The sequence below is a fragment of the Pelodiscus sinensis genome, chromosome 11 (genome assembly GCF_052426305.1).
Source record: "Pelodiscus sinensis isolate ZL-2025 chromosome 11, ASM5242630v1, whole genome shotgun sequence".
NCBI lineage: Eukaryota > Metazoa > Chordata > Testudines > Trionychidae > Pelodiscus > Pelodiscus sinensis.
In genome coordinates, this window is record NC_143062.1 from 16,130,666 (window position 1) to 16,143,338 (window position 12,673).

Sequence of the window (12,673 nt, forward strand, 5' to 3'; positions counted from 1 at the left end):
CTGGCCCTTTTGCCCGAACGGGAGCGGCATACTATTTCCGCAAAAAGCACTGATTTCTTACAGTAGGAAGTCAGTGCTTTTGCAGAAATTCAAGTGGTCAGTGTAGACAGCTGGCAAGTTTTTCCAGAAAAGCGGCTGATTTTCTGGAAAAACTGGCCAGTCTAGACACAGCCCTCGTGTCAGGGTGCCCTAGACCCACACAGGAACCAGATGGGCGGACCCCTGGCATTGAGGGAAAATCCCTCCTTCATGAGCTCAGTGGCACTTATGTTCTACCTCTTGGGCCCACCCAACAAGCCTTGCAGCATTGATGGGCTCCCCTGCGCCCAGACATATACAAACTGGGGGGGACCCCTCGCCCCAGTAGGGCTAGCTCCCTGGGGCCAGGCAGATTGGATGTGGAAGGGAAAGCAGAGGGAGCTGCCCTGTTTCTCTGGAGGAGTGTAGCTGGACAATGAGGCACCACCCACTCACCCAGTGGCCCCTCCTGGAAGGATGTAACTCCATGGTGAGCCTGGAGCAGGGCAGGGGGTGGACCCCTGCCCCCACTAGTGAACAGCTGGAGGGAAAAGAACGCTGGGTAGGCTAAACAGTTACTCTCACGCTTGGACAGAGGGGGAATCTGAACCACACAGATGAGACTGGAACGCAGGTGTCCTAGCACATCCCCTCCTGATGTAACCCACTGGAGCCCCATCCCCTTCCAGGACAGAACCCAGGAGCCCTGAGAGCCCCCTCCTAGGCTGAGATAAAACCCAAGAATCTTGTCCCTTGCCCACCGACCACAGAGTTGTTGGGAGGTTGCACGACGGGGGGTGGGAGTAGGGGGAAGGGGTATAGTGTTTTACTCTTTTTTTTTTTTTTTTTTGTATTTTTTTAATTTTTTGTATCAACCAAAAAATCCAGGATCAGAGAAAAATAAACCATCAAAAAAAAATCAAAAATAGTGTTATCCACTTGCCCCCTTAAATACAGCGCCATGAGGGCAGCTCCAGGGAACAGTACTGAGGATGAGGGGCAGTTGAGTCTCTGAAGGAAGGCACACCATCTGCTCCTCCCCCACTATGGGGAACAGCACTGTTGTCCATGGGGCCTCCTTTGGAGTCCAGTGGTGGGAGGCAAGGGCAGGGGGAGGGGCTGTTCACCCCCCTTATTGCTGTCCAGGATCCTGAAGGAGAGGGGGGGCAGGGTTGTGTGATGGGACCAGCCCATTGGTATCGATGGGAGGGGAGGGGAGAGAAGGGAAGAGAAGAGAACAGCTGCTTCCATTGCCCCCGTCAGTACTGGTGCTCCAGGAGCGGCTGGGCAGCAGGGCTCTCCTTCTCTTGCTGCTGGCCCCATTCAGGTGGGGGGATGCTGGGACCAGGTGGCAGCTGCTCTGGTTCTGGCAGTGGGGGGCACTGCTGGGGGGAGTCGACTTCCATGGTGTTGGCAAGGGGGCCTGAGTCCGGGAGGACAGAGGGCTGTGGACAAAAAAAAAATAGATGGGTTACAGGCTAAATGGGAGGGATGGATTCCAAGCCAGGCTAGGGTCCCATAGGAACTAAGCTCAGCTAGGAGGACAATGGGGTCCCATGAGGGACAGGTCACGATGGCAAAGGTGGGGAACATCAGAGCTGCAGCTAATCCCAGGTGCCCTTCAAATGGCTTCTTGTGGGGGCAGGGTCCTCCCACGGGTGCCCCAAACCGGCTTAAGGGCTTTCTATTAGCACTAAGCTGATATACTGGAGCTGGCCTGAGCCACCTGCTGTGAGAGGAGGGGCAAAATGTGTCCAGAAGCGACCCCTCTGCACAAGGAACCAGCCTTGCCCCATACGGAGGGGGCTCTGTGCAACAGGCACAATGCCTAAGGAGGGTAGCTCGCTGAAGTACCCTGGATGTGGGAGTGGGGGAATTAAGGGTTGCTCCCCATATGCCACACAATGTGGAAGGAGGAGCTGGGGTCGCCCCTGGGGGAGAATGGAAGCAGGAGTTTCTGTGAGCTTCAAGGCAGGGGGGACCCATTCTTACCTGTGCTCTGGCATTGGTCCCCCGAGGGGGTGTGCCATGGGCAGCGCCAGTGTTGACAGGAGTTCCTGGGGAGGTGTCTCCCTCACTTCCTCCCAGCCCATTCAGCCCCTTGCGGCCTGGTAGGCTCCATTTTCCACACAGCCCCTCGTAGGCGAAGGTGGCCGAGGTGCCCAGTGCTGGTCGTAGGGGCAACGGGAGTGGTAGGGGAGCCCGGCCCTGCCCCGTGCCCTCCACCTGGGAGGCCATGGAGGCCAACGAGCTGGTGCAGGACAGCTGGCTGCCAGAGAGACGCTGGGTGGGCACCCAGGTGGCAGCAGTGGGGGCTTCGCGCCGGCCCTCTAGTTGGCTTCCTGGCACCGGCCGCACTAGCCAGCTCTGGCCCAATGGCAGGCTCTGCTCTGACCCTGTTGGGAGACGGGAAGGTTATAACTGGCATGACCCATCCCTTTTGCCTACCCCTGGCCCCTCCCCATCCCTGTGCTCCAACTCCCAATCCTCAGTGAGATAGCCTGGCACTCCCCATCTCAACCCACTGGATCTCCCAAAATACACCCCTGTATTGCACAGATGGGCCTTGTGTGTGCTTGCAGTCGGATAGCTCCTTGCTCCAGAGAGACACTTAGGCAAAGAGTCTGGGCAGATGGGAACAGAATCCAGGAATCCTGGCTCCTAGGTTTCCCCCACACCTGCTCTAACCAACTAGATGCCCCCCTTCAAGCTGGGGAGGAAATTCAGACTTCCCAGCTCCCCTAGACCCCACTCCCTAGCTGGTAAGCTCCATACCTGGCTGAGGCTGGGTAGTGGTGATGGATGGCTCCTGGGGGTTTGAAGCCCCCGGGGTGGCCATGCCTATGCTCTGCCCACCTGGGGCACTGCTTCCCTGCTGCCCATGCCCTGCAGGGTTGTTGTTGATGGATGAGGAGCCTCCACCACAGTCAGAGTCCTCAATGTTCCCACCACTATTGCACCCAGCACCGCAGCCCTTCTGTAGCCTGAGGAAATAAAGCACAGGGTCATCAGTCATGGAGAGCTCTGCTTCCTGGCTAGCTGGCCCAGCTTCTCCAGCCGGGGGTGCTGCAGTGAACAAGGCAGGAGCTGGCTTGGGGGGAGAGGGAGGGAGAGCTCCCAGTTTCTCCAGCCCAGCCTCGCTCAGCAGGGGGTGAGCAGGGCAGGAGTGCTGGCTGGGGGCTGCTCTGGAGCACTCACCTCTCCCAGCTGCTGATGAGCCAGGCAGAGATGTTGTGCAGGCTGATGGGACCGCCCCAGAGGGAGCGCAGCTGGGGGTGGCTGCCAGCGTAGGAGGTGGTGAGGGGTGATACGTAGATGGGGTAGCCAATGGGCTGGTCACAGGATGAATTGATCATGTTGCGCAGAGCCTGCTTGGCGTTCTGGATGCTGCCCCGCTCTGGGTTGCGGTTCCGCAGGAACACCAGCTCCTGCTGCTGCCCAGCCCAGAGCCCCCGCACACACTCCCGGTTCACCTGGCCAAGGAGAAAAAAATGGGGTGAGGGGTGGAGCTGAGTTCTAGCCCCAGCTCTGAGAGGCAAATGGGGTCCAGTGGTTAGGGCAGGAGGCTGAGAGGCAGGACTCCCATGTTCCATCCCAACTGTGGGAGTGGAGGAGGGGCGGGGCTCACCTTGATGACACGGAAGCTCAGGTAGCGCTTGTTGAGCATGATGATCTTGTACTCGTCGCTGGCGTCATCCATGACATGGCGCAGTGCCAGGAGGGCGGGCGTGTTGGTAAGGATGGCGCTGCGCCAGGCGGGGTCGCCCTCATGTGAGATCACCATCTTCTCCTCATTGGCTGTGATGGCATCGTACAGAATAGCTGGGTCCTCATACTCGTCTGGTGATGTGAAATGGTCCTGGGTGGGGGCAGTGGGGGTGGAGGCAGTCAGGAAGGCAAGCATATGACTCTCTGACCTCAGCCCCTTCCCCTCCAGCACAGAGCAGGATCGTTCCCTCTCTCTCAACAAGTAGACAGGGTTACCCCTCTCACCCAGCCCGTTACCCTCTACACAGTCCCTCCTCCCCCCATTCTCAAGGCTGAGCAGGCAGGCACCAGGACAAGCCCTCTTTCCTCCCCCTGGCCATGGCCCTGAGGGCTCACCAGAGAGAAGGGGACCCCATTAACCATATGCTCTGGGATGGGGTCTGTGACAGGGATGGTACCTGGTGCAGCTTGAGTGACATGCGGACACCAGGTGCTACCACGCGATGCAGCAGGTCCATGTCAGCGAAGACCCACTCATCACGGGGCGAGGTGATGCGGAAGTCACCCTTGAAGAGGGCGTGAAGGCCATACAGGAAGGGCTCCAGGCTGTGGAGACAGCATAGCTCAGTAGCAGATGGGGCAGTTGGCTGCCAGGCTGAGGGCAGGTCCTGCCAGTGCTGTGGGGTGTCTCAGGGGTGTCCCACCCCTGCCCCAGGGTGTTTGTTTCAATGGTCAATTGCCTGCCCTGGCAAACACAGGTCTTGTTTCTCAAGGGAGACAGTCCGGTCAGTTTCCAGCCACTAGTCCTTGTCCTGCCCTTCCCCCTAACTTAAAAGCCCTGTGGTAGGTGGGCCTCACACAGGCTGGTATTTATACAGTGATCAAATTACCTCTCCATCAGCTTTCTGATCAACCAACCAGACAACGCTCAATCACACCCTGCCTGCCGTGTTTTCTCCAGCCCTTCAACCACTGCTGTGGCTCTTCTTTGCACGGGCCTCAGCTTCCTGTTAAAATGTGGCCCCCAGAGTGGGGCACCGTACCCTAGTCCTGCACTCACCAATGCCATAGCCAGAAGTAAAATCCCGCCCTGCTCCTTTTCACTATTCCTCTACCCATCCACGCAAGGGCCACAATGGTGCTGGGAACTCATACTGAGCTACTGGTCCCTTAGTACTTTGTCAGGACACCAAACCCTATGCTGTGGGGTCTGACCTGCACTCCTTGCCCCCGGGCATCTGGTATGCACTGGGGTGTATTAAAACAGCTTGTTTGTATAGTCCCAGCTTTGCAAGTGATCCCCATAGCTCTGCAGGGCTGCCCTGTCCTCATCACTCCACCAAGAGGAGGGCAACTTGGACATACCTACAGGACTGGTCATTGGCTCTTTAGTCTAGCAGAGAAATGTCTGATGTGAGCTAGCAGCCAGACGTTGTAGCTGGCCAAATTCAGTGGAAATAAAGCATGTGCCTGTAACAGTGAGGCTCACTGGAACAATTGACCAAGTGTTGTGGTGGATTCTTCATGACCAGCCATTTGTAAATCAGGACAGGACATTTCCTCTAAAGGCTCTGCTCTAGCAAGTAATTTGGGGAAGTCCTCTGGCCAATGTGATACAGGTCAGACCAGATGAGCACAGCTCTGGCTGGCCAGGGAAGCTATGAATCAGCAATGAACATGTTGACTCACGTCTGGCCTCAAGCTGATCCGCACAGCACCTCGGCAGACTCACCCGCACTGGCTGAGCAAGCAGCCCCTCGGCGACTGAGCCTCAGCCACTGACTAGGGCTTTTCTGCCATTGCATTCCGGGTGGGTCCAGAACATAATGCAACAATCCATGACGTCTGCACAGCAGCCATCAACCCATCTACTCACCGAACAAACCCACGATTCTCTGACAAGGCCTATCTGATTGGTATTCATTATATTTCCAGCCTTCAATTCATTAGTAAAAGAACCCTGCATCTGCTTTCCATTATTTTGCCTTGCAGACAAGCTGGGGGCAGGTCCTGAGGGCAGGGCTGCTTCACCAGGCAGACAGGCCATGGATGGGGTAATGGGGGGTGGGGCTATCTCACCTGGCAGACAGGCTATGGGAGGCAGTGCCCAGCGCTCGGCGCCCCAGGATGCACAGCCCAAAGCAGAGGGTGACCAGTGGGGAGTCCCACTCCTTATCCATGGGCTGGAGAGAGAAAGAGGCAGCTGTGAGAACAGGAACCCCACCATGCAGCACAATGCTCTCTGCTTCTAACGAGAGACACAACTTTCTATGAAGGACTTGCCCCATATCCTGGAGATAGAACCCAGGAGTCCAGGCTCCCAGCCCACATACTCTGACCCCCTGGACCTCATTCCCTGCCAGGTGTCCTGGCTCCCGGATGCATGCCCTATCATCCCAGTGCCCACCTTGTCCCTGCGGCCAGCGCAGTACTGGATCCAGTCCAGGTAGATGTTGCAGAAGGAGGACAGAGTGATGCCGGCCATGCGGGGGTCATAGTCCTCGTCAATGTTCAGGTTGAAGGTGGGGTCACTGTCAGCGTAGCTGGGGGCCATGCAGGGGCGCAACGCCTCCTGGATCACCGTGTTCCCCAGCCACTCCTCTAGCTTGGACGAGCACGTCACATAGTAGATGATGCTCTGCCGGGGCACAAAGAGTTAGCCCCTTCAGAGCACCCCCCAGGCACAGACCTTAGCACTGACCTTGGCGGACGAGCCAGTGACTCACCCTGGGATCAGATTGTGGCCAACGTCCACTAAAAGGGAAACTCCAGTGACCCATTTCCTGGCCATTGGCTCCACCACCATACTGCAGCCTTCCCAGACTCCCCACCCCACCTCCGATAGCCTTTCTTGCCAATCCCCCAGCCCCTCTTCTCCTGAATGTGCTCCTAACTCCCACGGGTTTCCCCACCTCCACCCTTCAGCTGCAGCCAACCTCCCAAGTCTGCTCTATCTTGGCACCCTCACTCACCCTCGAGGCTCTGTCCCCAGTCCCTCTCCCCTCACCTTGACGTAGTACGTGATGAGGATCTTGCGCAGGTCGAACACCTGAAGCATGGAGGCGGCATTATTGTCGCTGATGCTGTAGCCCTCAAGCACATACTTGGTGGCTGCCACCTCCCAGGCCAACCAGCGCTGCCCGAAGGCTGCATTGAATGACAGCATGTGGGGCAGATGGCCCGGCTCACAGCAACAGCAGCCTTCATCCTCCTCCACACCCTCTGTGATGGCCTCCACCTCACGCTGCTGGCAGTACGTACCTGTGGGGCACAGGAAGTGAGTGGGGCTGCCAGGGGCTCTCTCAGGGCAGCCCACCACCATGAGGCAAGGACAGACAGGACACTGGGCTGGGTGGGCCTGCTGCACTGCCACGGGGGGAGGGGGGAAAGATACTGTGGTGGGTGGGCCCATGGGTCTGATGCAAGGGGAGGGTAGCAGGCTGGGCTGATGGAGGCCTGGCATGCTATGAATGGATGAGTGAGGTTACTAGTGGGGCGGGGCATAGGGTCCGGGAGAAGGGTGATATCCAGGCCAGAACCTGCAGGGCTCCCCACCCAGCCCCTCGCCCTGCAGCAGGTCCCCTCACCCCGGAACTCAAGGCCACGCAGCTGGAAGGTGACGAGGCCGTTGCCAATCTCAATGAGGTGCACCAGTGCGTTCAGGTAGTCCGAGGCCAGGATGAAGCAGTCACCAGTGGCATAGTTGCCCCAGCGGCCCAGAAGCAAGTCCCCACACAGCGTGTGCTGCAGGGAACGCGTCAGGTGCTCGTAGAAGATTGAGTTCAGGTTGTTGTCATCAGCGCCTGGAAAAGGGAGGGGAGGCCGTGGGGGCTCAGAAGAGGTGCTTGCCCCTTGCAATCAGCGCTGACCTAGTGCAGCACTAGGGGGTGCTGCGCTGCAAGGAACAGGGGACTCGGCAGGGCGTGCTCCCCTGGCAGTCAGTGCTGACACAGTATGGCACCAGGGGTGCCGTGCTACACAGAATGGGGGGCTCAGCAGGGGTTGATCTCCCTTACAGTCAGTGTCGGCCCTCAGGCTCCAGTGTGGTGCTAGGGATTGTGCTGCAAAGGACAAGGTGCCGCTGGGGATTCAGGGAGAGGAGCTCTCCCTTTGCAGTCACCACTTTCTGGGCTGGGGCTCTCTCCTTGCAGTCAGTTCTGCCCCCACAGTTCCAGCGCAACACTAGGGAGTGCAGTGCTGCAGGAGGCATGTTCCCTGGGCAGACGACAGACATGGGAGCTCAGTGGGCACCCTGGGTACGCACCTGGGTTGCGGTCGAGTTGGGTGGCCAAGCGAGTGTTGGAATGGTCGACCCTCTTTGTGCTGGGGAAGGAGGAGAGCCAGATTAGCCCAACTTGCCACTGGATCCCTGCGCAGGATCCCCCACCCAGGGTGGTCTCCTTGCAGTACCCGAATAGGCCAGGAGGGGGCACTGCTTGCACAGTGTGTGGGCGCAGGTATGGGGAGGCTGGCCTAGTTGGGCGGGCACTGACAAGTGGAGGGAGGGAGGCTGGCTAGGTGGACGGGAGGGTGTGTGGTGAGGATGCAGGGGGAGGGCGTCTCTCACTCACTTGTAGTCGCGCTCCCAGAACTTGACCGGGCGGGCGTACGACATGATGAACACAGCACTGCCCAGCAGTGGGTTGAGTGGGGTGGAGAACAGGGCTGACAGCACGGCTTGCACAAACAGCATGGCTGAGTCTGGGGGGTGTCAAGGCAACAATCCCTGTGGAGCCGCAGCAACCCATCCCACTGCCCCTAACCACACCTGCACCACCTCCCAAATGCCATAAAGCCATGGCACCCTGCTTCCTACCATCCCTGTGCTCCATCCCCTGCTGCCACCCAACTGCCACAGAGCCATGACATCCCATCCCGCTGCCCCCCCACCGCCTCGCTGTTGCCTCCAATGCCACAGGGCCACGACACCCTGGGTTACTGTTGCCCAACTGCCCTGCCACTGTCCAATCATGCCAGTGTCCCATCCTGTCACTGCCCAAACACCCTGCCAGCCTGTCCTGCCACCACTCCACCATCCTGCCCTGCCCAGTCAGCCTGCCACTCAGTCCTGTCACTGTCCTGTCCCATCCTGCTGCTGACTACCCACCTCAGCACCCCATCCTCCCCACTGAACGCCCCTTGGAGAGCTGTGGCACTCTAATCCCCCCACTCACCCTGGGAACATGGCCCAAACTCTGTCCAAAAGAGAGTAACACAGAAAGGGGTGGTCTGAGAACTTGCAAAAAGTATCCTAGTCCCCCCACTACCGTCCCACTGTCCCTTAACCCTCTCTACTCCTCCCCACAGACTCACTCACTTATCCCATAAGCCCCCTAAGAAATCCCCCTCCTTCCAATACTGCTTGGCTCATGCCCATCCTCCACTAGTTCCCAGCCACATTCCTCCAGTCACTCTCCTACAACCCTTGTCCTGCCCCCAGCTCAGGGCACCCCAACAACTCCCCAAGGATACGGGGTACGGCGAAGGGCTGGGCGAAGGCATGGAAGGCTGAGCCCCACGTGATCTGCCAGGGGGCGATGTAGGTGAGCACAAAGCGCAGCTTGTAGAGTAGGTCCCATAACTGGGGTGGGGGGTAGGGAAGGAGAGAGAAATATGTCACACAACACAGAGCCCAGGTCAGACACAAGGAGCCAGGACGCTTGGGTTCTATCCCAGGTTGAGGGGGAGGGGATCGGGGTCTAGGGGATTAGAGCAGGGGACCTGGGAGCCAAGACACCTGGGTTCTCTCCTCAGGCTCCCTGTGAGACTCAAACGTCAGACAGCAGGATCATGCTGGGCAGGGCAGGGCAGGTCTGGTACCTTTTGCACAGCATCAGGGGAAACCCCAGTAGGAGTGAGTACTGGGACAGGTGGGTGGCAGAGTGTGCTGGTAGGGGGAGCAGGACACTGTGGAGCAGAGTGGCAGGCCGAAGTCAGTCTGGGTGCCCGGGGCCGTGGCGAAGCCGAGGGGCATGCGGGCACCTTGCTGAAGAGGATGGACATGATGAAGTAGTCGATGAGGAAGCCTTCCGAGTAGCGCCGGTAGTCGAAGTGGAAGAAGAGGACGGTGAAGCCCAGTGCCACATACTGCTGGGGCGGGCAGCAGAAGGAGCAGCGCAGCAGCTTCATGCCAGCCATGGTGATGAGGAGTGCACGGCAGCTGGAGGCGAGAGAGTTAAAGTGACAGGGCCCCAGGCAGGAAACTACCAGCCCAGCCAGGCATGGGGCAGGGAGCCCTGACCCTCATCCCTGATTAGTTAGACAGGAGCAGAATGCTAAAGCTAACCCAGAAGAAGCAGTTTCCAGACCCCACTTTTTAATGGGAGTTTCTACTTCCCCACCTCCGAGCAAAGGAGAAGGTTAAAAACGCCCCCTGCAAGCGCCTGCTGCCCCCTGTCCAGCTTACTGCTTGTTACTCCAACCCAGGCCTTGCTTCCTGCACTGTAGGTTCTCCCTCCTCATTGATTTTCCTGCTGTGTCTGTAGAGAGCATGGGAGGGGTGGCAGGGATGTGTGCTGCAGACTCAGCCCCAAAGCATGTGGGAGGCAGGGAGACCTGAGGCACTAACTACAGCCAGGGAGCCTTGGCCAGTGAGGGCCCAGGGATGAGGGGCTGCAGGTACCTACTAGATGCAGATCTTGTCCTGGTGGGGGGTGCTAACCGAGTGGGCATCCACCGTCAAAGCATTAAGCACCACGGCTGGGTAGATGAAGTACTTCTCCACACACTGCAGCCAGGCATACAGCTTCTCAAACCACATCAGCTGAGCCGCGCCTGCAGGGCATTCAAAGTTACTCCCCCCACCCTCCAGAGGGCAGCAGCAGAGGAACAGCGGGTAGTTCTAATGCCCACACAATCCCAATGAACCCAGCACCCAGGAGCAAGGATCCCTGAACTGTGCTGCAGTGCAAAAGGACCAGCTTGCACTGCAAACTGTGCTCAGAGCAAAGGGATCAGCTCTGAGATGGGGCAGTCTCTGGGATGGGGTGGGGTGGGGTGTATGCTTTATAGAGGGATCCCTCACTTGTGCTGAGATGCAGCTGCATCTGGAATGGAGGGGCAGTATAAAGAGGGATCACTCGCCTGTGCTGAGATGCGGCTGTGTCAGGGCGGGGTGGTTTATACAAAGATCCATCACCCACACAGCTGTTTGGAGCACGTGAAAGACAAACAGGGCATTCCACTAGTGTGCATGGGCAAGGGCTCTAGAAGAGCTCCGCCGCCCTGCTCCTGCAGCACAACACCCATAGTAACATGCTGGGACACTGGGGCCAGTGCTGAAGGGGAGGGTGAGCGCCCCCTGCTGGGCACTACAGGAGCACTTACTGCGCACTTCGAACTGGCTGTACTCCCGTGGCTTCAGCACGGGCAGCGAGAAGCAGAACCAAGGCAGCTGCTTGCGAAGCTGGGGCAGCAGGTAGTGGGTGAGCAGCCCAACCAGCCCAGCCAGGGCATACAGCACGTAGCCTAGAACAGACTGAGCACCCAGAGGGATCAGGACCCCAGTCCTCCCCAGATGCACCCCTCCCCCTAATAGCCCACCCCACACGCAGGTCCCCAAAGCCTCCCTCCCCTAAACAACCCCCTGCCATGCCATGCACCCCCAGCCCACCCCTTTCCTCCTCACAGCTCCCATAACAACCCACCCCAGCTTGCTGTAACTCCCTTTATAGTCTGCTCAGAGAAGCAGGCTGGCAAAATGTCCTACCCCACCTTGGCCAGGTGATGGGGTCTCCTCAGTTAGACCAAGGGAGACTGGGTACCAGGACTCCTGAGTTCCTTGTTCTGCCTGCTCAGCTCTTAGCATCCCCACAGGCAGCCAACAGTCCCTGGCCCACCAAGTCTCTCCTGAACCCTCTTCTGCCATAAGCTGCAATGGCCCCATGCCGCCGAGGGGCCCCCATCGCTGGCAGCACCTTCCCTGCCCCGCGCAGTACCTTGAGGGCGATGAAGACAGTGCTGGCACTGATGGCGAAGGTGAGCACAGCGATGACCATGCACATCACCAGGTCCGAGTGCAGGATCTCCCGCTGTGGGGAGAGGGAGAGGCTGCAGGCACCTGCCATGTGCACCCCTCTATGCAGCCACCCACAGGCTCCCAACCCACCTCCAGCCATGCCCAGACCATAGCCTCTCCCCATGCAACCCCTCAGCCATCCCTGCCCTCCAGGCACGTACTCCCACCAACCACATTAATCAATGTACCAGCTGTTTCCAGCCTTATGCAGGCTGCAGTCCCCTACCCGCACCCCAAACTTCCCAGTTATGTGCCTGGTCCCACATACCCAGCCACATGTGCCATCCCTCCATGCCCCCTGCTATCTACCTTGTATTCCAACCCCTGCCCCCTGGGAAACAAGCCAGGAGTCCCACCCCCCACATTTAGCCACTAGCACCCGCCAAGTCCCAGCCATGTGCCCCTCCCCCATATCCAGCTGCTTACCCTGCCCCAGAAAACAAGCCATGAGCCCCCTTCTCTCCACATCATAAGAACATAAGAACGGCCGTACTGGGTCAGATCAAAGGTCCTTCTAGCCCAGTATCCTGTCTACCGACAGTGGCCAGCACCAGGTGCCCCAGAGAGGGTGGACCGAAGACAATGATCAAGCGATTTGTCTCCTGCCATCCCTCTCCAGCCTCTGACAAACAGAGGCCAAGGACACCATTTTATTCCCTGGCTAATAGCCTTTTATGGACCTAACCTCCATGAAATTATCTAGCTTCCCTTTAAACTCTATTATAGTGCTACCCTTCACAGCCTCCTCTGGCAAGGAATTCCACAGGTTGACTACATGCTGTGTGAAGAAGAACTTTCTTTTATTCGTTTTAAATCTGCTACCCATTAATTTCATTTGGTGACCTCTAGTTCTTCTATTTAGGGAACTAATAAATAACTTTTCTTTATCGGCCCTCTCCACACCACTCATGATTTTATATACCTCTATCA

The 12,673-nt window shown here is 58.1% G+C and overlaps 1 protein-coding gene across 2 annotated transcripts in view; it reads right to left on the reverse strand.

Annotated features, from left to right (window-relative positions):
* Positions 1–237: 237 nt before the first annotated feature.
* The window catches only part of PCNX3 (pecanex 3), a 35,594-nt gene continuing 23,158 nt past the window's right edge, over positions 238–12,673 (reverse strand). For both annotated transcript variants that reach the window (XM_075939227.2, XM_075939226.2), the window contains exons 19-35: positions 11,664–11,756; positions 11,053–11,203; positions 10,353–10,500; positions 9,709–9,886; positions 9,199–9,307; positions 8,298–8,427; positions 7,991–8,049; positions 7,314–7,529; positions 6,734–6,987; positions 6,134–6,364; positions 5,806–5,909; positions 4,185–4,332; positions 3,647–3,877; positions 3,217–3,491; positions 2,794–3,002; positions 2,011–2,414; positions 238–1,463 (exon numbers count right to left, since the gene is read on the reverse strand). In XM_075939227.2, the coding sequence (XP_075795342.1) occupies positions 1,278–1,463; positions 2,011–2,414; positions 2,794–3,002; positions 3,217–3,491; positions 3,647–3,877; positions 4,185–4,332; positions 5,806–5,909; positions 6,134–6,364; positions 6,734–6,987; positions 7,314–7,529; positions 7,991–8,049; positions 8,298–8,427; positions 9,199–9,307; positions 9,709–9,886; positions 10,353–10,500; positions 11,053–11,203; positions 11,664–11,756 (3,126 nt within the window). In that variant the 3' untranslated portion in view covers positions 238–1,277. The remainder of the gene's footprint in view (positions 1,464–2,010; positions 2,415–2,793; positions 3,003–3,216; positions 3,492–3,646; positions 3,878–4,184; positions 4,333–5,805; positions 5,910–6,133; positions 6,365–6,733; positions 6,988–7,313; positions 7,530–7,990; positions 8,050–8,297; positions 8,428–9,198; positions 9,308–9,708; positions 9,887–10,352; positions 10,501–11,052; positions 11,204–11,663; positions 11,757–12,673) is intronic.